At 42.0% G+C, this 23,279-nt stretch overlaps 2 protein-coding genes across 2 annotated transcripts in view; one reads left to right on the top strand and one right to left on the bottom strand.

Moving 5' to 3' along the window:
* Window positions 1-7,141: 7,141 nt before the first annotated feature.
* On the bottom strand, window positions 7,142-14,129 carry GCM2 (glial cells missing transcription factor 2; the record flags this gene model as incomplete). The annotated part of the gene is made up of 5 exons (XM_081296464.1): window positions 7,142-8,080; window positions 9,684-9,809; window positions 10,203-10,315; window positions 10,441-10,693; window positions 14,040-14,129. The coding sequence occupies 5 exons, from the start codon at window positions 14,127-14,129 to the stop codon at window positions 7,142-7,144; spliced, it is 1,521 nt and encodes a 506-aa protein (XP_081152590.1).
* A 4,409-nt stretch (window positions 14,130-18,538) lies between these two features.
* SYCP2L (synaptonemal complex protein 2 like) overlaps window positions 18,539-23,279 on the top strand; it is a gene marked incomplete at its 5' end in the record, with an annotated part of 98,402 nt that continues 93,661 nt past the window's right edge. The window contains 4 exons of the mRNA XM_081296463.1: window positions 18,539-18,619; window positions 20,365-20,433; window positions 22,164-22,301; window positions 22,386-22,540. Of these exons, the coding sequence (XP_081152589.1) occupies window positions 18,539-18,619; window positions 20,365-20,433; window positions 22,164-22,301; window positions 22,386-22,540 (443 nt within the window). The remainder of the gene's footprint in view (window positions 18,620-20,364; window positions 20,434-22,163; window positions 22,302-22,385; window positions 22,541-23,279) is intronic.

Here is a 23,279-nt window from a genome sequence, read left to right as displayed (position 1 = left end):
ATAAGGAGGGACTTCGGGTACCTTGAGGGGAAGGAACTGCAGACTTGTGTTATTCCCCAACAGGAACTGCCTACCCCATCGCCACTGTGAGAAAATGTCAGCTGGGTTCACATCGCAGCTCCCACCGTGAAGTTCCAACAAAATCCCTTTCCACTGTCACCTCTGTCTGCTTCTAAAGCCCACACTGCTCAACTCCACACTATCCTGCTTAATTCCATTTTAGCACAAAGTTACTGCAAATATTCCTAAACCCTATCATATCCCACTAAAATTGTCTTCTCTGCTTCAGCTAAGTACTCCTGGTCCCGTTAATCTGTCTCTATGGGTGCCACGACTAAGTCTGTGAGTTTAAGAAGGCTATGGTGGCCCCGTTGGGTCAAACCCCAGTCTAGATGTTGCAGTGAAGGTATTTTAGCGATGTGATTAACGGTTAAATCAGTAGACTGGGTAAAACTGATGATTCTGTGTGAACCTCCTCCAATCCGTTGAAAGCCTTAAGAGTAAACATGCAACACAAGAACTTGCCTGTGATTTCAGCCTACTGCCTTCCACATTTGGACTCCAAGACTCTCAACCACTCTTCTGAAATTTCCAGGCCGCTGACCTGCCCTAGAGATCTGTGACTTCCAACCCTAACAGTTGTAGGAGTCAGTTCCTCTAAATAAATAAATGAATCCATGTCTCCCTCTCTGTATCTATATATTGTCCAGACATTTCTTATTGGATATACGTTTCTTCTCTGGTCAACCCTGATTAATATGCCAGGCAATTAAGTCTTTTTTTCTTTTTTTTAATTTCTCATCCTGCTTAACTTTTTTTCCGAGCATGTTCCAGGTTACTATATTCAAGGTATGATGCAGGGAAGAATAAAATTATTGTGATTTTTTTCAGTGCTAGGGATGGAACTTGGGTCCCATTAGTGTTAGGCAAGTGCTCTACCATTGAGCTGCACCCCAGCCCCTTATTACTACCCTATCCCATCCTCAGTATAACTTAGTCCTTAAGGAAAAGGTCTTGGATACAGAGAGAGCAGAATTTAAGCCCTGACCCACAATTTTGTGACTTAAGTTTTATGCTTCTCTATTAATTCATACTTGAGCCCTTAGCAGCTAACTAATAAATGAGTATATTCTATTGAATATGTCATGTGTTTTTTTTTTTTTTTTGCAAATCAAATCTTGGGTTTATTTTTTAAAAACACAAAACCAAAGAACACAAAATTGTACCTTTATTTTATTCTAAATTCTCCCTTTACACTTCTATGAAGACAGTTGTATTCTTGCAATGAAAACCTAACACTCAAATTGAAAATGCATGGGATTCTTTTTTGGAAATCCTTGGCACACTTAGGCCTGAAGACAGAAACCTGGAGTTGATGACTTAGGCACATCTGCTCAGGTGTCTCAATTCTGGGTGTATTTGCATTTAAAGGGTTTTAATTGGTACATCTTGACAACAGTCAGAAAGAATATTTAAAAGCATAGTGCTCAGGATGGTAAAGAAAATGAATACAGGTGGTCTATGAAAACCTGGATCAGTAGGCAGCCTAATAAATAGACCCTCTCCAGGCAGAGGCCTGAAAAAGTGGGGGTTTTTAAACCCACACCCTGAAGAAGCATTTGAAAGGACAATGTTTTTTATAGGTGGAGTCCTCTGTAAGTGGGTGGGTGGCATTTTTACTCAGTAATGCCTTTCTGGACCATCTGTCCCAGGGAGCCACAGGTGGTTGAGGATGGAAGGTGCCGTTTCTTCTCCCTGTTTCTCCCTCATGTCATGGCCCTGGAATGACTCCTTTGTGAAAAGATCTATCAGACAAACCATAAAACACAATGCTCTGTGGGTAGCTCAGCTGTCTGAGAGAGGATCAGAAGACTCAAGTCTAATGGGTTGATTAATGGAAAGCACATTACTGTCTGCCGGAGCAGCCAAAGAGCACTTGTTGGCTTTAAACCAAGAGAGATGGAGTAAACAGGGAGAAGAGCTGGTTCATTCTGGGACCTGCTATCCACTCCCAACCCATTTCTACTGTGTTCCCCTTGTGCCTGGCTTCTGCTATCTCAGAGCCTGTGCACTTACCATTTCCCCTGTTTGTGATCTCTCTTACCAGCTCTTCACATGGATGGCCTTTTCTCATCCTTAGTTTATTGCTGGGGTTTGAATCCAGGGCCTTGCATTGCTAGGCCAATGCTCTACCACTAAGCAGTATCCTCAGCCCCATCCTTTAGTTCTTAAGTCTCAATTTGGTAAGTAGCTCTTTCCTAGACACTTGATGAACAGAGTCACTTCTCTTCTTTATTCTCTATCTTAGCATATCTTCTCCTTTGTGCATTTTGAACTGTGTTTATAGAGTATGTGATCACAGATCATACAAGCTCATTGTCTGTAGCCTGCCAGTCTGTAAGCTCCGAGAGCAGAGACTTCAACTTGTCTTGTATCTATGTGTCTAATACTAACACATCATTGATTCATGTAGGGGCTCAATAAATATTTGTTGGATGAATGACCGAATGAAGTAGCTGATTGCTAAGAGCCACAGCCAAGTAATATGATGCATGGCATTTTTGGTTGAAAGGTGACGCCAGCTAGCCATTGAGATGATATGATTATGTTAAGATTTGCATTCATATGGATATTGGACTCCTGCTGTTCACCTCGGCCTGCTACAGGACTCCTGGAGAGTTCCCATTGGTTGGGGAAGTGCGGTAGGAGGGAATTCCGGGGGAGGAACTTCCTCTGGGGTGCTGGGAGAACGCCGCGTGGGTCGATCGGGATTGTTCCTGGGGGCGAACGGGGCATTGGCGGCATTTTCAAATAAAAATGGGAGTTCAGGGCTGGGGATGTGGCCAAGCTCGCCTGGCATGCGTGCGGCCCGGGTTCGATCCTCAGCACCACATACAGACAAAGATGTTGTGTCCGCCGAAAACTAAGAAAAATAAACATTAAAATTCTCTCTCTCCCTCTCTCTCACTCTTTCTTTAAAAAAAAAAAAATGGGAGTTCATAACCCACTTGAATCAAAGTGTGAAATATGATATGTCAAGAACTATGTAATGTTTTGAACAACCAACAATAAAAAATAATAATAATAATAAAGTTTGTTCCTGCTTGAGTGGCTCGTGATTTTGTGTCTAGCCAGACTGCGGCAGCTGATGACTGGATTCATAGGCAGGGTAATAGCATCATCCCTTGGTATCTACAGGGGATTGGTTCAACGACCCCCACCCCCCACCCCATAGATAAAAAAATCCATGGATGCTCAAGTCCCCTAAATAAAATGGTACAGTGTTTGCATATCCTCCTGTATACATTAAATTATATCTAGATTTTTATAATATCTGATACAATGTAAATGCTATGCAAATACTTGCTATACTGTATTGTTTAGGTAATGATAAAAAAAAAAAGTTTGTGTAACTTCAGTACAAGCATAATTTTTTTTTCCTGACTATTTTTGATGAAGTTGGTTGAATTCATGCATGGAGAACTCATAAATATGGAGGGCCAACTGTATGCCCTAATTTTATTGATTTAAAGCTCAATTTTAAATTTTTACTTTAAATAATAACAAATAGAGAACCTGGCTTTGCCAGCTTCCTCCCTTTAAGTGAAGAGCATGGTGGCATCCAGGAGGAAAGTAAGCATCCTAGAGATGAGTCACACAGAGAACACTGTTTTTCTTCCAAAGACCATCTTGCTTTGAGCTTCCAGCAATGTCTTACTCTAAAGAGGTTCCCAGTCCTGTTCTGGCAAACTCGAGCCAGAGCCTGGGTTGTACTCTAGAATGATCTGGGGGTTTTAAGCCATGCTGATGGCCAAGTTTCACTCCGAGAGACTCTGACTTTCCTGGCCTCAGGTGCATTCTGGATGGTGGGATTTTAAAAATTCCCTTGTGATTCTAATGTGTAGCCAGGGCTCAACCTTCCAGTTCCTTCCTCAGTTGACCACTTTGTAAGACCTTCGCTGTGCTATATAGTCGTCTTTTTAGAGAGGAAGGGAGACCATGGAGGAAGGCTATAAACACATCAATAATTGGAAAATAATTTTTCCGATTATTTTGTCAGTCATGAATTCTATTTGCAGTGGTTTTCTTAGTGCATTGTCTCACTGATCATTAGTCAATATTAGCCAATCCTTTAATTATGAGATAAGTAATTAGTATTTTTCTTTCTTTTTAATTTTTGTATTTGGTACTGGGGATTGATCCCAGGTGCACTTTACCACTGAGCTACATCCCCTGTTCCTTTTATTTTTTTATTTTGAGGCAGGGTCTGGATGAGTTGCTGAGCCTGTCCCTGAACTTGTGATCCTCCTGCCTCAGCCTCCTGAGTTCCCAGGATTTATTAGGCATGTGCTACCGTGCCTGGCTAAGTCATTAGTGTCTCTCTCAAATGACTCATGGAAACTCATCAGAAGTTAGTTCCATTGATTTTTGAGTTTTTTTCTGAGAAGCACATCAAGTCTTCTGCAAAATATATCAAGACTGCACACTATTCCATGAAGGGGGAAGAAAGGCTGGTAAGTGATCGACTTGTGTTTCTCGTCCGAGTCCCTCTGCACCAGGGAAGCCTAACTGGGGAGTCTGCCTTGATCAGAGGCATCAGCTCTCAGCCCAGCCCCACCTCCCTTGGCCCTGACCCCCTCTGCTCTCAGCAGCTGATGTACTCACAGGTCTAACTGCAGGCTTGGTTCATCCCAGCTCTGGAGCTGATCAGAACAATGAACATCAGCAGCCTGGTGCCCTTCACTTATGCTCCCCATATTTGAAAGCTAATTAGTAAATCAACAAATAGCTATTGTTAATAATCAGTATTCCAAGTTAATACTTAGTATCATTAATAATATGATGTGCCTTTGTATGTTTCCTACTTCCACTCATTTTCTACAGAACTCCTTTACTCCCCCATAGATGAGTGTTTTGGAGCTGAAAATGTGTTCCAGAGGCTCAACTTTCCTCAGTTGGCCCACTTTGCAGACACTGTTCTGTGTTACATAGCTACCTTGCCCTGCATCCTGCTTCTTTGAGGATGGTGGAACTGGGGTGGGGGGCCAACACTGGGAAGATGCTCTCTCTCTGCCCACCTCTCCTGGCATCCACCCCCATAGCCAGGCTGATGCATATTGCCCAGTGGAACATTCGATTCTGTGGCTAAGGTTCCAGATGCCACGTCACACCCAACCTTGTTCTCTCTTAGGCTCTTGCTTTATTCAATCTCATTGCCATTGCCATTGACCCTTTCCAGCTGAACAGCTTCCCTCCAGCCCCTGATCCCTTGCTGTAGGACAGAGTGTCTCATTCATCATTAGTTCTCTAACCATTTTCACGACTGTGGTCATCTCCTTGCAATACCTGTACTATTGTCATATATATATATTTTTTTCACGACTTTGGTCATGTCCTTGTAATACTTGTACTATTGTCTAATATAATATCATATATATATTTTCCTCTGGACCTGTAACCTGAAATAAACTCTCCTTCCTTTAAGTTGTTCTTGTCAGGTATTTTGGTCACAGCAAGAAAAAGGTGTGATTAGTGTGAGCTATTCAGGTACCGATAGCTATGAGATTAAATTAACTAACATATGTTTAGGGCTTAGGAAAGTGTTTGCACATAGTAAGTGCTGTCTGAAGTTAAATATTAGTACAAGCTGTGAGTTCGGGCAATGGAAGTTTCAAGAAAAAAAAGTAGTCTATGGGTTCACTAGGCACCCTTTCTTTTGAGAAAAATTTGGCTAAGGAATCATAGGCGTGAACTCATATGTGTTCAATTTCATGGTAAATGCTGCAGGTATTTATTGATTCAAGATATTAGAGTTATATAAGTCAGGTGGCCTATATAGAACCCAAAATGATTTAAAATGGCACCTGACTGCAATTGGTTATTCCAAATGGGTATTCTATACAAATCTGAAAATGATAACCTTCACCCAGACCCCATTCTCAAAATTTTTTTTCCTGTGAAGTTTGTTAACTTTGCTTGAAAGAGTGTTTTCACTAAGTATTGGGAGCAGTATAAATTGTGGTTGTGTACAATCCAAATGTTCTTTTTTTGCAGTGCTGGGGATTGAACCCAGAGCCTTGAACATGCTAAGCATAAGTGCTACCACAAAGCTGCATCCCAGCTCCCATTCCAAATGTCTTTAAGAGGCTTTATATTATGACAATAGTAAACAGTTCTAAAATAAGCTACAAAACTTTCAAATTATTTAATAAGTTTTAATATTTCATAGTAAGCTCTTCAGGTCATAATATAAACTCTATTTTTCCTATTTCCATTCTGAAGTAATTAAAGCATCAGTTACATTATTTTAAATGTCTTAATTACATTTACTTGAGCACAATTGATTACATTTATGAAGAATAACAAAGGAACTATAAAGCTATATTTGAATGAAACCCTTCACTCTGATTTTGAAACCTAATCAGAAAAACATATTTAGTACAATAATAATCCTCTACACACACATCATCCTCGTTAGGGTACCTGTGTTACAAAAACCATCACATTAAGCAAAAGTATTCATCTAATTAATAAAAACTAAAATTCTTTTTTAAAACATTTAAACTTTACCACTAACAGAGATTTTTAAAAGTTGTAAATATATACTTTGGAGATAAAATGATCAAATTACTTCCTGAGAGTATTCTAACAAGTTCTGAATGCTAAGCAAAAATCTTATGAAATGTCTCAGGGGATAAAATCGTAAAGCTTTTTATCTGAAGCTGTTTAGATGCCTCTAAGAGCCGAATGAGGATATGTGAAATTCCCTAATAGAGAAAAGGCTAATGCAAAGGCTCAGGGAGGGAACCACAGGCTTGGCCTTCCACTGCAGCTCCCAAGCTAAGGCCAATATTGTTAATCTTCCTGTTCTGCAGTTTGCTTATTTGTTCATTTGGGAGAATCGTATTTTCTCAACCTAATTGTATGCACCACAGCCAGTCTCAAAATGCTGCACAAACTTTCCCAATACTGTCAAATATTTCCAACAGATAACTTCCTTAGCTAGTTAGCATTTTTACTACTATCTCTATTTCTTGGAACACAAGACCCATCTCCCAGCTCAACAAAAGATAGTTGCCATTTTGCATTTTCCTTCCTGCACGCACACCAATATCATGCACAGGGCAACTTGGAATGTCTCTCAAAAGTCCTCACTGTCATAGCTAAAGAGTGGACCTGCTCTATCCACATAACTGATGGCAGAGCCCAGCCCGTACAGACACACATCCCAGGCATCTGCTCCCTCTGGCCTAGGGGGAGCTGCCTCTTGAGGGAAAGCCAATGTGGATCTGATGGCCCAGCAATCTCCTGGAACTTTCAAAGGAATTTTCCCTGCTGGAGAGGGTGCCCTGGTGACTGCAGCTGGGGGGTCCAGGGCTTCCGCACAGACAGACATCAGAGCATTGTCAGCAGCATAGCCACAGGTTGAAAGGCTGTTAGCCTCCTGTCCACCATCACCGTGTTTCAGAGCAGGGCACGGGCAGGCCTGGTAGGACACCTTGGTGGTAGTGGTGATCACTGTCTGCAGGGCTGGGCCACCGGCCGAAGGAGTCGCGAGGTACCTGCATGGAAACTCTGGATTTTGACATGGGGGTGTGGCCATGGCCTGTAACTGTCCATGGTCAGTCCTCTCCCCAAGGCTGGGTTTTCCAAGTGCTGATTTCCAGCTGCACTGTTTACTGGTGAAATCAAAATTCCTCTCGTAGCTGCTGTATGAATTGCCATTATATTGGAGTGCATTCAGATGAACCCAGTCTGGGTCTTTAGGAACACTGCTAGAATCTTTACAAAGGGTGGGATAGGGGCTTGCATTTGTGTATCCAGGGCCTGTCCATTCATAGCTGCAGGGTGGTCGAGGCCAATAGATTTTTGGGTTTGGATATTTCTGAAAGGGAGGCACCATGTCCCCTTGAAAGACTGCTAGGTCACAGGTGGCTTTGTAAGCATCAGAGTTTGGGAAGGAAGTACAAGGCTGCCCTGGAATAAGGCAGCTCGTGTCAGTAATTACATCAAACAGTTCTGGATTTTCCAGGAAAGATGTGCTGTTGAAATATTCACTGCTGTCTTGATTTGCTCCTGCCTTAAAAAAAAAAAAGACACAAATGCAGAAATATGATATGTAAATGGCGTAGACATCTTCACCCATAACAATAGTCGACCATGCAAATAAAAACAAGTTTCCAGTTAGTGGGCTCTGTATTGTGACAATACATTGCTAAGTGACATGATTTGGGCTTGTGGTCCAGAGTTTGCTAAGCTTGAGATTGCTCAGGAATGAACACAACATACGGAATGAGGAAGGTCTGTAGAAACCAGGCAGGATGAGTGTGAGTGGCAGGTGGTCCTGTTCTCATCCATGCAGTGTCCATAACAGTGGATGCTCAGGAGTACACAGAGCTGGCTTCAGGTTCTGACTCTGTCCCTCACTAACTGAACAAGTAACTCAACCTCTCTGAGCTTTAGATTCCTTATTAGAAATATGATGAGTTTCTGCAACCACTAAATGTATGCCACTCCCAGATCAGTGCCTGGCATGTGGCAGTGCTCAAACGGTGTCAGTTTCTGTTATCCTCACATGAACACTCTGCCTGCTTGAAATCCTTCTGGAAAAGCCATGCTGTATCAAGTTGCCTAAAGAAATGTTATCTGTTCCTTTACAAATGTTTCTTCAGTTTGGATCTTAAGTGTCTGCCAGAGACCCACATATTATAGGCTTGGTCCTCAGGGTGGTGCTAACTGGGAGGTGAGGGGGCCTTTAGGAGGTGGATTCTTGTTGAAGGTTATAGGTCCTTGGGGACCTGCTCTCAGAGGGGATATTGGGACCCTGGCCCCTTCTCTCTGCTGTTTCTCTTTTACTTCTGGCCATAAGGTAAGGGCTTTCTCTACCATGCACTCACCACAGGCCCAAAAGAAACAGTCTAACCAACCATGGATTGAAATCACCAAAACTATAAGCCAAAATGAAACTTTTCTTTTTAAAAATTTGATTGACTCAGGCATTTCGTTACAGTACCAGAAAGCTGGCTAACACAAATATAAAGGGCCCTTTCAAGGATGCCCTGTTAACTCACTGTTAGTATGCACATTCAGTAGTCCCCACTTATCCATAGTTTTGCTTTTTGAGGTTTCAATTACCCATGGTCAACCAAGGTCCAAAATTATTAAGTGGAAAATACTAGAAATAAATAATTCACAAATGTTAAATAACTTTAATTATAATCTATTGTTATCATTGTTCTATTTTATGAGTCATTTTGGTAATCTCTTACTATGCCTAATTTGTAAGTTGAACTTTTTCATAGGTTTATATATATGTGTATAAACAAACATATATATAAATATATATAAAACAACCTATATAGGGCTTGGTATTATCTATAGTTTCAGGTATGCACTGGGTGGTCTTGAATTTATTCCCTGAGGATAATAGTTCTGGTGTCTTTCTTTCTCTAAGGCTGTTGGATAATCAGGCGCCTTGTATCAGGAAGTCAGCATACATCTTAACTGTAGCACTGCCAGTAGAGATCATGGGCTACAGGGGATTAGAGATCCCAACCAAGTGTCCAGGTAATGACATTTTTTAGGGATACTGAATTTAAGGGAAGACATTCATATTTCAATGATCAATGTATTTGACAATGAAAATGAACACAGAGCACAGTGCACGGTCATCTCCCCATTACCTCGAGTTCACGCATTCTCTTTTTCTGGGGTTGGTAAAAAGAGGTCATCTGTCTCTTGAGGGCACTTCTTCTAGCTTCTGTCTCTGATTTACTCTCTGGTCTTGCATGATCATGAACTCCCTTGGCCTACATTAATGAAGAAATGGATCATCTATCTGTTCCTCTAGAGAAAGCTGGCTATGGTTTAAGCTGGCCAAAAATTGATCATGACTTTTCCAAAGATCCCAAGTTTTTTTTTTCTTTTTTCCAAAAAGAGAAAAAAAAATCTTGAAAATAAAACACCATCAATGACAGATACCTTAAAAGCTAGCTTGTAACTGTTACTATAACTTGGTTTACTACATCTGGCCTTTAAAGAGCACACACAGTATATAAACTAATTCCTGGGTAATTGGTAGGTGCCTGGGGCCCCCCACCACCTATTTTCAACCCCTGGAGTTGTATTGGGTTTAATTTAGAGTTTGGTGCCCGTGCTAGGATGAAACTATCCATCACAAATTGTATTCTCGCCTCACCTACCTGAAAAAATATAGCGTTGCCATCCAGCCTCCAGAAATTGGTCACAGGGTATCCACTGTGCCCTCGACAAGGAATCAACTCCAAAGCAGAATGGCAGTTGGGACATGCTTTCTCTGCCAACCCCAGAGGGAGAAATGTTAGGAACAACCCCGACCTCAGACTCCCTAAAGAAAGGGGAAATTGGGAACCGAGAGCTCAGGACTCTGAGGCCACCCCACTCCCTGGCCCGCGCCCTCACTCTGCTGTTTCAGCCTGGCTTTGTCACAGATGGCTGGCCGCAGCTGCAGGCTGGAGCCGTCCGGCAGGGCGCAGGCACGCGCGCACACCACCACGCCCAGGCACGACTTCTTGAGGATGTGGCCATTGTGGTTGTTGGTGTTGCGCATGGCCCAGCCGCTCAGGTGGCGCTGCGCCTTCTTCTCCTCCCTGCTATAGATGTAGCGCACGTAGCCATCGGGCCACTCACGGAAGTGGTCAAAGTGAGCCGGCTCCTGGGAGGAAGCGAGGAAACAAAAGTGACTCTTTTCATGGAGCTCAAATCACATGCATCAAGCTTTTAATTTTCTCCAAGCACATTAGAATAAAAAATGGGTTCTTGTTAAATGCAGAAAGGTTGTAAAACTCCCAAACTGTGCTACAAGATACCACTTACCCTATGTGTGCTTTTTTGACAACCAGCTAATAATAAATATTTGTATATACTTATCTTCTAAAGTTGTACATGTATTATGTCATCACTCTCACACCACGTAAAGGCAATTATGCCCATTTTGCAGAAAGGTGCATTGACTTGTCCAAGTTCACAAGGCTAGAAAGACCTGGCTATAGGCTTGACCACCCCAGACTTGCCTTGGACAAACTCTAGAGCCTGAGGTCTGAGTTCATTATCATTCTAGTTCTTGATGTATTCAAGTGTTGAAAACATTTTCAAGTTCAGTATCAAAATTCCAGGGCAAAAAAGTAATTGGAATGCTCTATAACTGAAATGCAATTGAACCTGTAAATATCTTTAAGTCAATATTTTTTTCTTCAAAAACTCTTGGTTCTCTATCCCAAACCTGCCAGTGGCGCCCAGAACAATGTTCCTGAGACAAGGACAGTTTCCCCTCTCCACTCTTCACCTAACTGTGCAAATTTAAAAAGGTACCTTGATGAAGGACCTAGCCATAATGATAAATCTTGAGCTTTGAGCTTTGGTGATATTGCCATTATTTTCAACAAACAGCCACATGCCTGAAATAATAAGTAATATCTAAAATACTGAGCACTAATATACTGTGTGCATGTATGAATATGTAACAACAAATCCCACTATTATACATAATTATATGTACAAATGAAAAATGTACATACCATAAAAATAAATACAGAGCATTGTTTTAATACTCATATTTGAGAGTCTTTTTTCCTGTTTTGTGTATTATTTATACTGTGATATGTGTCTTTTTGTATTTAAGTTCAATATAAAATTACCCATCACTGAACACTATTTACCAGATACTTTCTAGGGCAATGGCCAGTAAACTGGTACTATTGACCAAATCCAGCTTGCTCCTTGTTTTTATATGTCCTCAAGCTAAGAGTAATTTTTTACATTTTTAAATGGTTGGGGGAAAATCAAAAGAATTATATTTTGTGATGCCTGAAACTTACATAGGACTTAAATTACAGTGTCTATTAGATTGGTTGGAAGATGGCCACATACATTCTTTTGTGTATTATCTATGGATGCTTTTGCAATAAAATGCAGAATTGAGTATTTGGGACAGAGACATCATGCATGCTTCAAAGCCATATTCTGCAATATCTGTAATCCTCACAAAACTTTGCAAGATGAGCATCCTTACGCTCATTTAACAGACAAGGAATCGGAGGCTAGACAGATAGTTTTCTGCAGTAGTATAGTTGGGAATTAAACAAAAGATCTGCAGCAGCCAGACCCTATTGATCTTACTGGTATAATAAAAGATCAGAAGAGTATGTTCATAGTAGCAAGCCAATCGTAGCTCTTTGCCCTCCCACTACCTGGGAAAATTAGATCAAACATTTGCAAAGTCAAAGTATTCTCAGTTGGACAATTCAGAATTGTGTACATTATTAGTATTTCCCAGTCTAATAGTAATAACATATAGTGATAATTTTATTTCCAAAACCACAAGGATATTGTTGAAGTCATTATTGTTAGTAATAGGCATAATTTATTTTTCTTTGAAACATTAGAATTGATATAAATTAACACACTGATTTAAGCTAATTAACAAACGGAATATATGATGATGTATTATCAAATCTAAGTTTATATTAACAGCACATCTGTTGGTTTTAAATGTAAACATTTAAAATTGAGGAACTTAGTATCAAGTCAACAATTGTCCAGAAAAAAGAATGGCTCGAGTACTCCCTTTCCAGGTGCAGACCAGGCCTTCCTGTCTCACACAGCTCCTGAGGAACAGGTGCTAGAGGTGCAGTCAGAAACTGTTTCTAAATCATACAACAGCAGAGGATGTCCAAGACTAAAGATTTCCTTTGCTGTTTTACATTGGCACGTGTGTGTGTGTGTGTGTGTGTGTGTGTGTGTGTGCGTGTGAGTGAGAGAGAGAGAAAGAGAGAGAGAGAGAGAGAGAGAGAGAGAGAGAGAAAGACAGACTCTGGATGAGAGTTTGAGATTCTTATCTAGTTCTACCACTTGATGACAGGTCTGTAGCCTGAGACTAAGGCACATTCAAGGACTGTATCAAGGTCATAGAGCCAGTTCAGTTCTCCCCCTCAGTCAGAGCAGGGCTAGAAGCTGTCTTTCCTTTCTCTTTTTATGGGCCAGTGTGACTGTTCCTTTTGAGATGTTACACATACTCCCTGATTAAGAACCAGTCTTCTAAAAGAAAATAATTCATATTTACTAGAAAGTCTAGAAAACGCTGGAGGGATGAGCCACTGCTGAATTATGTTACAACACATATATACATTCAAAAAATAGCAAACTGTAAGAAGCTACACTTCTGATTAACGAATTGCTATTCACCTGGCACACGATAAAGACTGAGTAAATGCCAAGTTTCTCACTCCTGCACCACAACTCTGCTGGAAAGTTGCTCAGGAAGCAACTCGCATTCTCCAGCCTGACCACCTACACCCAGGACTTTCAAGTCACCCCTCAGTTTTGACCCAAATCAGTAGACCAACCATAACTGCCTGGCTCATTTCCTGCATGTAGCTCTAAACCACTTGGCTCCATTCAAACAAAACAAAACAAATTTACTAAAAGTGTGATGGTCTCCTTGTCTTTAAAGAAGTGAGGTTTAGGAGAAAATGCCTTCATTAGCATGACTGCGGAAACTCCAAATAAGGCAGTGGGTTCTATCTAAGCAAATTGCTCAAGTTGCCACCTCCCTTTACAATCCTATCTTACAGCTTTGTTGCAGGAGAAGCAGTGGTATTTGCATTTTCTGTGTTTCCCTCCTACGTTTCTTCTGGGTTTTCCAATAAGTAGAAAATGGGAGAAAGAACTGATTTCTACCGTGGCTAAAGGCAAGGTGTCTTGCTCTCACTGGACTAATCAGAATGTGGAGCCCAATCGATATTTCCTACTGCTTCCAGCACCCTTTCAGATAATCACAAGGTAATTGCTGGGAGTACATAAATCTCAAAATCCAACTTGGTCTTTTGGAGAGTCCAGAAAACTTTTCTCTACATTTGAGGGCTCTCAGAAATTGTGTGTGTGTGTGTGTGTGTGTGTGTGTGTGTGTGTGTCTCCAGAGTCTCAGCAAGAACTTACATGCCGTTCCCCCTTCTTTGAACGGACAACGCCACGCGTGCCCGCACACAAACAGTTTCATTCACCTGAGGCATCTGCGGATCGTTGATGTCCCAGTTGAGCTTCATCCCGTAGGCGCGCGCACGGTCCGCGTCCTGCGCTACCTCTGCCGGCATCTGCCCAGCCTAGCTCGCCTTCTCTTCCTAGGATCCTGAAAGATAGAAAAAACGAGAGATGTGCAAGGTGATCCTCCCACCTTTAATAAGAAGAAATCAGGTGTGTGTGAGAGGGAGCGCGCAAGCGAGTTGTTTAGAAATTCAGAAGCTGCAAGCTGCAGACTTGGATCGGGCGGAGCCCTGTCCTCAACTGCGGTGCTGAAATCTCTCCACCCAGAGAGCAGCAAGGGTCTGGCAGCTGTCTGCAAGTTTATAGAGATACACCCCTGCGGCTCCGCCTTTCCTCCTCGCTGCGCTCTCTAGCGCCCTTCTCCAGAAGCGGGTCACCCCTCCCGGATAGATCCCGAAAGGAGGAGGAGGTTAAATCTAGCCTTTTTTGAATCAGGAAGAAACTGAAGCCAAGATGGGATGCAGGAATTAGAATATTTCATTTAAATTGCAAACCATTTTTATTCCTAATCGCACCTCGGTCTCCGTGGTTTTGGAGAAGGCTTAGATCGAGGCTTTTGAAGCAGCGGTTTGCTAGCAAAGTCCCCCGAGAGCCCACACTCCATTACAGGAGAGCGTGGGAACCGTGCAGGCACTCTCAACCGCCAGCCCCACGCCCAAGTCTGAATAGGCGTGCCCACACCTGGCGTGGGGCCGATTTGCTTTGAACCTCCGCTCTCTGCTCTTGCTGTAGCTGTTGGGCGACTCAGGGAGTCTATGCTTAGCTGCATGGGACGTCGGAGCCCCCCCCCCCCCCCGATGTTGCCGAAAGCTCGCTGTCGCACCCACGCTCTTGGGGCTGCAGAGACCTGAGTCCTGGAGAAAGTCCTGGAAAGTGAATCTGGAGGCGGTGGGGGTGAGATGAACACCGGGTAGAGGGAGAGGGCGGTCGAAGTTGCGCTCTGCTGCGGGAGCTCAGAAGTCCTAAGAACCCCGGAAACTCGGCTTCCTTATCCATTAAATAAAGAACCGAGTGGAGTTCCGTGAGGTCTCCGTTCAAGTCACCCACATGAACGCTAATCTTAAAAAGAAATGTCTATTGGTATTGTGGAAATTCCCTTTAAAGTAATCTTTATTGATATTGTCGTGGAAACATCGCGACAAATTCAGTTACTTCGTAGTGTCTTGGAAGGCTTTTGGGGGATTGGAGAACCCTTGCTACGACAATGTGAGCCCTTCAGGACTGAGACGAAGCCTTCTTCCGATGTGCACCCGCCTCACTTCTGGCGATTCCGGCACCTGGAGGCACCCCCACCCCCACCCCCCAAAAAAGAAGAGAAAAGAAATCAATTGGAGTCACTAAAGTCGCTCTTTCGATATCCCAGGGACGGATCTCCCTAGGCAGCGAGAGAGGATGGTCATCCGGAATTTATTCCAAGATGTCTTGTTTGCAGTCGGCTCGCTTCTAGTTCGAGCTCTAGCCAGAGCACAGATCAACCCCTCAAGGCCTACAGTTGTTAGCGGAGGATATTCCCGACCCACGTCCCTCCAAATCCCGACACTGGACCTGGGCACTTTGGAGCGCGCCCCAGGCGCAATGCCCACAGCTGCTGGGAGACCTCGCCAGGGGGGCGCTGGGTGCGGCGCCTCTTGAGGATTAATCCCTTCGTTTGACAAAAGCCTGGAAAACGAGGTGCGTTTTAAGACCAGGACCCCAAGAAGCCAAGGATCATTCGCCCACATTGTTAGCTTACCTCTGCAATCAAGGGCACCACATGTCTGTTCAGAAAAGTCAGTCCAAGAGCAAGGCACGCTTCAGGATTGCCCGCCAACCTCAGTGGACTCGCGAAAAGTCAATTGGGGGCAGATCCTCGCTTGCTTTCCTTCTAGTTTTAAGGCCAGGCCCTCGTCCCAGGGGAAGAGGAAATGTCCTAGAAGAAGGAAGAGAATTTTTTCATCCCCAACTTCTCCTGAACGGTCTTGTCAAGGCTTCAGGATAAAATCCCTCATTCGGAGGCATCACTAAGTCTGGGTGGGAATGGGAAAGATGTTTCTGCTCCTGTTCACACTTCCACCCACAAACTACCATCTCATTGACTGCGGAAGGTCCCTGTCATTCGGTTGCTTTTTTGTATTGCGTGTTCTTTCAAAATTAAATTAAAATTATTGACCAATTTTAAATAGATATTTCATTAAATGTGATAGTTTAAGATAATTTATATTTTAAATGTCTTAAAAACGATTTTGAAGACCGGCTGGTGGCACAGCCTATAATCCCAGCAGGAGGACCACAAGTTCCAGGCAGACCTCAGCAACTCAGCAAAGCCATAAGCAACTTAGTGAGACCCTATTTGAAAATTGGGGAAAAATAATTAAAAGGAGGTGGGGTAGCTGGAGATATAGCTCAGTGGTAAAGCACTTAAGATCAAACCCCTGTACCAAAAGAAAAAAAAAAGACTAAAAATAGTCATTTACCATTATCTCTGAGAATACATAGACATTCATTTCTGGTGGTAGTGCAAACATTGTTGGAATATTTCTTTCCTCCATGTTTTTGAGATGTCCCTAGAAAGTCATGACCCTTCAAAAATATGTGTTTTGTACTGATGATTGAACTTAGGGGCACTTAACCATTGAAGCACATCCCCAATCCTTTTTAATATTTTATTTAGAGATGGGGTTTCACTGCATTGCTTAAAACCTTGCTAAATTGCTGAGGTTGTCTTGGATCCTCCTGCCTCACCCTCCTGAGCTGCTTGGATTACAGGCATGCACCACTGTGGCCAGCATATGTGATTTTTTAACATTAAAAGTAAATCAATTAACTTGTAAATGGATTCTATTGTTCAAAAAGGGGAACCTCACAGAACCCCCACCATATTTAGTTTGTGAAGTATTAGAATATATATTCCAAGTTACCCTAAAATATGTCTGAGTAAATATATTGGTAAAAGAAGCTAACCAATGTAAAAATATAAGTAAATAAGTATATTATTTTTTATGATGTTGTTTTTAATATCTCATGAAGATTGAAAACATTGATACTATAGAGTTTTGAAGGCTGTATTTTCCCTCAAAATCTGAAAAAGGTTGATTTTGAAGTTTTCTATTTAAAAGTAAAAAAAAATTAATTCCATATTAAATGCATTTAAACTATATTTGATTGTTGTTTTTACTATGCTTTAATTATTTCCTGCCCTAACATTAGCATGGATTTAGGGGTCTTGTTTTTTTGTGTTTTTTATACTGGGGATTGACACCAGGAGTGCTTTATCACTGAGCTACATCCCATTTCCTTGTTTTCCCTTTCTTTTTCTTGTCTTTTATTTCTTCTTCTTCTTCTTTTTTTCTGTTTTAAAGAGTCTTGCTAAATTGTTCATCCTCCTTGTCTCAGGCTCCAGTGTGCCCCACCTCGCTGCAATTTAGGATTTTTTAAAATTCACAACTGTGCCTGTTACTAGTTTAAAATTATAAGAGTCCATTCATTCAGAATGAAAGGAACGAAACTTTAAATTTTGTAAACTTAGATTAACACAACTAGATTAAAGAAAGTGTCGTTACAACATGTTTGCCAGGAAACAGACGGGTCCATAGTTGACAGGAACATCGTTTTGAATAGACTGGACGTGCCAAGTCCTGGCTTAGTAACAAGGATTTTGGTTTTGTGTTTGCTTTCGTGTAGATAAATTTCTTCTGTAAATAGCACAACATGAAGTACAGCGGTTAGGAATAAAAGTAAGTCGAGTTTTACACAAGGAATGTGTGGCGTTTTGTTTTGTTTTAGAGGAAACTCAAGTCATTTATTTTTACCGCGGTGTTCAGATCACAGGCCACCTACCCAGGGCAACTTAGCAATTAGCACGCACAGGTTAAGTAAGCGGACAAAAAACAAGCTGAGTGTTTGATTTTTAATTACCACCCCGTGTCCAAGGTACTTTAAAATACAAAGGAACAGAAAGCACCTTTTTGTGATGCCAGGAAAGTGTTCCGAATATCGGGTACAAACTGTTCCTATGCGAAACGGTTCAGCTGTGGTCAATACACATCAAAGGACCAAAACCAGCCCCTCGGTCCCTGGACCAAGAAGAGAAAGCCTCACCTGGCGAGTAGCGCAAAGGTGACGCCCATTAGTTTGGATTTTCGCGCACACAATGTTTACCAAAGGTGTTCGCGTCTTTTGCGCGTTGATTTCTCTTAAGGAGCGTGTGCGTGCGCGCAGGTGGCCTGGCCACGAGCGCTAGTTACTCGCACGCGTTTCTTGAATCTCCAGCACCGGGGTCTAATAGATTTCAGGAGCAGGTTCATTCAATTAGAGATCCTGGAGAAGATTCAAATCCAAGAGCCATCCTGCGCCTCAGACCCTCACCGCAGCGTTCCCAGCCGGCAGTGATCTCCGGCCTCTGAACTGAGAGTGTGGAGCGGGGCGGAGCGCACCGCCCTGAGTCTTGGGTCAAGTGCGGCGTAAGCTCCCAAGCGTCGGGATGCCAGCGGTGAGTGACCGACACCCGCGCACCGGGGGCGCGGGTGGAGCGAGGCCCAAGTCTCCAGAGACCAGGCACTGGGTACAGTCTTAGGCTACTGCTAGACAAATCCTTCCCGAGGCTCCTTGAACGCTTCAACCTCCTTCTGTTCTCTGGGAGTTTATTGGCAGCTTTCAGTAGAACAATGAGACAGGGCAGAAATCCTGTCTGTCAGTTACAGCGCCTGGGGAAGAAACTGCAGGATTCATATTTGGAAAGCAACGCGATGTTTTATTCCAGCTCCTCAAGCTTTTTCCCGAGTCTCTTTCCCTTTTGTGCGTAGAAAGTTTCGATTGACCTTCACCTGCTGGGCCCCAAATCTGCATTCCGAAATGTTGAGAATTTATTTAACTCCAAGAAAAAGGATGCCCCCTAAGACAGCCAGAGGGTCTTGGTACCCCCAGAGCTCCAATTTATCAGCATTTAACTAGCAATGACGGCTGTTGGGGAAAAATGGCCCAGGTCTGGGTTAGGGTCTTTGACCTCACCCTATTTTCCATGTTTGTAAATGATAATATGGTAAAATACATTTAAGAATTTTGGTCAGATGCATAGAAGTGTACTGTTTGTCCAAACTAGATTCAGAAGATACTTTTTAAAAATGTTTTTTTAAAGATGCTTTTAGACCTATATTCGTTCATTTATTTATATGCGGTGCTGAGAATCGAACCCAGTGCCTCACACACGCTAGGCAAGCGCTCTGCCACTGAGCCACCACCCCAGCCCCAGCCCCTTTAGAAGATACTTTTAAAAATAGTTTGTTTGGGCTGGGATTGTGGTTTAGTGGTAGAGCACTCACCTAGCATGTGTAAGGCACTGGGTTTGATCCTCAGCACCACATTAAAAAAATAAACAAAATAAAGGTATTGTGTCCATCTACAACTAAAATAAGTAAATAAGGCTCGTTTGTATTATGCTTTTCAATTGTTGGCATGAAGGGAGATCAGATACTGTTACTCAATGTGACCTAACAATGTTTGAAATCAGAATAGTGGATCAGGGATCACTTCCTGAAGAAAACAACCTACTACTAAATGTTTTGGATACTTCTTTAGTGGTGGTTGGTGTTTGATCCTTGAAATTTCAGTATAGAAGCCCCAACATTGAAAAGTTGCACATTGCCAATACAAAGCTTAAACTAAGGCTGAGTTGGAGAGGCACTTTTTATTTTAATTTACAAGTTCTGATTCTGAAAATGGTTTAATTCAAAGCCTTTAATTTACAGTCACCAGTATAGAATTTAAATTTGTTATGGGCATTTATTCAAATAATGTCTGCTTCTTTTGATAGTCTGCATTGTGCTAAAGGAAGCCGGATAATATTTATTTGCAGCTCAAGAGGCTTAGACGGGAGGATCATGAGTTCAAAGCCAGCCTCAGCAACAGTGAAACACTCAGCAGCTCAGTGAGACCCTGTCTCTAAATTAAAAAAAAAAAAAAGCTAGGGGTGTGGCTCAGTGGTTGAGTACTCCTGAGTTCAATCCAAGGTCATCTTGCCCCCCACCCCCCAAAAAAGGCACTGTTAATGTGCTGGAACTGTTGCTCAGTGGTTGAGTGCTTATCTGGCATGGACGTCCTGGATTTGATCCCTAGCACCACAAACAACAACAACAAAAACCCATGGTCTGTCTTAGGCTGTAATCGGCATCATGAGCAAACAAAAAGTTTCTATTCAAATAAACAATATAAGCCTTTATTTTTAGACCTTGAAATAGAATTATTCAAAATAAAGTGTGTGTGTGTGTGTGTGTGTGTGTGTGTGTGTAACATCTTTTTCATTGCACACAGAAAAATGAAGGTCCTTTGCAGTCTGTTAAGGAAGATGATAGTGTCGGGAAGAACCAAGATGCTTTCTGGGTAAAGATCAAGTTTATTTTGTATTCTTTGGTAGTTCCGATGGGTCATTAGCCCCATTGTTTCTCAAGCCAGAAACCCTTTTTTGTTTCTTCGTCCCTAATCTCCCATATCTAATTCATTTCCATGTCTAGCTGATCTTACCTCCCACTGTCCTGACACCTTTGTATAAACCATCTTGCACCCAGGGAGCCTTATTCCAGGTGAAAGTAGATAATATCAAACAAAACAAAACACAGTTCCTACCCTCTCAAGAAACAGACCAACAAATAATCATGCAATGGTAAAGAAAAGGGCAGGGTATTGTAAATGGGGTTGTAAGGAGGCACATGGCTCACTTTAGAGAAGGTGGTCCTGAAAGAGCTACCGGAGAAAGTGATACTTAGTCTGAGATTCACCATGGTGAAAGTGGTAGAGAGCAGCAGTCTAGGGATCTAACTGCTAGTGCAAAGGCCCTGAGGCAACGGAGACTTTGATTTATTCTCAGACACATTAGTAGGGAAGTCTGAGAAGTTGGCAGAGATTAGATCATGTAAAGGCCTGAAGGATAAAGGGTTTGGATTTATTCTGAGTTTGGGGGAAGAGATGGTGGAGACTTAAGTAGGTGAAAGCATGAAGTTTTGAGTTGGGGTCTGAGTATGAATCTCACTTGAATGATCTCCTGAAAGTCTGTAACCTCCCCCAGCCTTGCTATTTCTCCAGAGGAAGACTAACTTCAGGGTATTGGGGAGGTTTCAGAGGGGGAGCATTTGTGGAGTCCTTAACTCATTTGGCACAAAAAAAAAAATTTGCTATGTGGTGATTTAAGAGAATATTCTATTGTGCTGGGCTCAGTGTTGCACGCCTGTAATCCCCAGCAACCCAGGAAGATGGTGAGTTCAAGGCCAACCTTAGCAACCTAGAGGGGCCCTAAGCGACTTAGCAAAACTCTGTCTCAAAAAAGGGCTGGAGATATGGCTCAGTGATTAAACTCCCCGGGGTTCAATCCCAGGTACCTCCTCCCGCCACACAAAAAAAATTGAAATGGAGTAGTTTCAAATGCTGTTTCTTTATTTAAACCTGCACTAAGAATTAGAATTTTGAATTAAATATAGTAAAATACCTCCTTACTAAAATAGTATTGTATATTATAATTTGGACTATACAATTGGACTGGATTTTCTTTTAAACTGTCTTTTGTAGCATAACTACTTAAGGAAATGTCTGTTATTCAAGTGAATGGTCTCCCTTGGCTAATATTCAGGCAAAAAGATAGTTTTGTATGGCAATTTGCATATTTGTCAACTTTCATCGTACATAATTCTTAGTTTTATTTTTTCTTCTGTTATTTAAGTATTCCTAGGCTTGCATTTCTTATTAGAATTTGCAACGTTTCTGAGCGTCTTTTGATATCTAATGGAAGTGCAGTTTCCCTTAAATCTGTAGTTCTCAAGTTTTAGCAGGTGTCAGCAACCCATAGAGCTCAGCTTGCAAGTCTCTGAGCTCTCATGGGACCCCAGGTGATGCCAATGCTTAGGGTGAACTGGGACTCACATTCTGAGACCTCTGCCTGAAGCCAATGGAAAGGTCAATCATTTAAGTGATGGTGGACTATTGAAGACAGATTTTTATTCTATATTTACCCTGCATTATTTCTTGCTGAATGATTAGTATTGATATTAGTTAGAAATATTACTATAAAACAGATGTTCTTGAGTAAAAAAAAAAAGTAACTCAAACGATTACTTTTCCAGCTTCAATCACTAATTATTGACGAGTCAAATAACAAAGGATTTCAGAAGATAAAAGAATTTTTTGAAGAGAAAGAGAGCTACCTTCCTCAAAAATATAATCATCTTCTGTTACACCATCTTGACAGATCAATAAATAAGGCAAGCCGGTTATTTCTTTGGGGGCCAAGATACCAATGTACAGCTACTTGCAAGAGCTTTAATTTGGTGTGATCTACTACCTAGGAACTGGATAAAAATGAATTTCAGTATGTTTCGCTGTTGCTGAAATGTATTCAGCAATTCTTCACAGATGAACCCAAGGAAAAGGAACCCTTGCTAATTCAGCAGGGACTGATCTTGAAGATAAGTGCTACACTTTTAATTTCACATGACTTTGGGTAACCTTTAGTGTGAGGGGTTAGTGGGGATGGCTCAGTGGCAGGTGAGTGTGCAGAAAGTGTCTGGCTCGAGTCCTCAGCACCACAACACAGAAATTACTGTGGATTGTTAAGTTGCTGGTTAAGTTTCTGATCCTTTGAAACCCAATATGAAAAGGAATTGGTGTCCATTCTTCTTGCTTTCCAATCAAATTAAATTCAACCCACATCTCCTGTGGTTTTTCTGGGCAGAGGACATTTCAAGTGGACAGGATCAAGTCGGACACAACCCTTCTCTTTGATAAGCCTATGCACAAGTGGCCTGTCTTCAGTTATTTTAGTGAACTTGGGGAAGATGGGATGAGTACACACAGGCTCTAAAAATATTTTAATAGACTTTATTAACAAGGTTGGACCTAGAAAAATCATCAAACTTCCCTTTCGATACCTCACTCTGCCTGCTTTCTAAACCCCTGGATGAATCTGAAAAACAAAAACATTTGCTTTTTGGTTTTATTTAAAGTCACTCCAGTTATAAATTTTATTTTTAAAAAAAACTTAATGAGGAGGTAACGTTACAATCACCTTAATGAGTCACACCAGGAAGGAAAGCAGAGTTCTCAATCCTCACTGCAGCTCGTTCATGGTGAGGTCTTGTAGCCCCGGGAATGGTGTGCAGGAGGCAGGGAGAAGGGCGGGCGGTACAGTGGGGGGATGATCTGGCAGGTAATAAAGCCTTGATTGTCTTCGTTGGCTCTAG

Source organism: Spermophilus citellus (assembly GCF_964194105.1).
Source record: "Spermophilus citellus genome assembly, chromosome: 5".
In the NCBI taxonomy this organism is placed as follows: domain Eukaryota; kingdom Metazoa; phylum Chordata; class Mammalia; order Rodentia; family Sciuridae; genus Spermophilus; species Spermophilus citellus.
The sequence above is the reverse complement of the archived record's forward strand: the minus strand, read 5'-3'. Positions and strand labels throughout refer to the sequence as shown.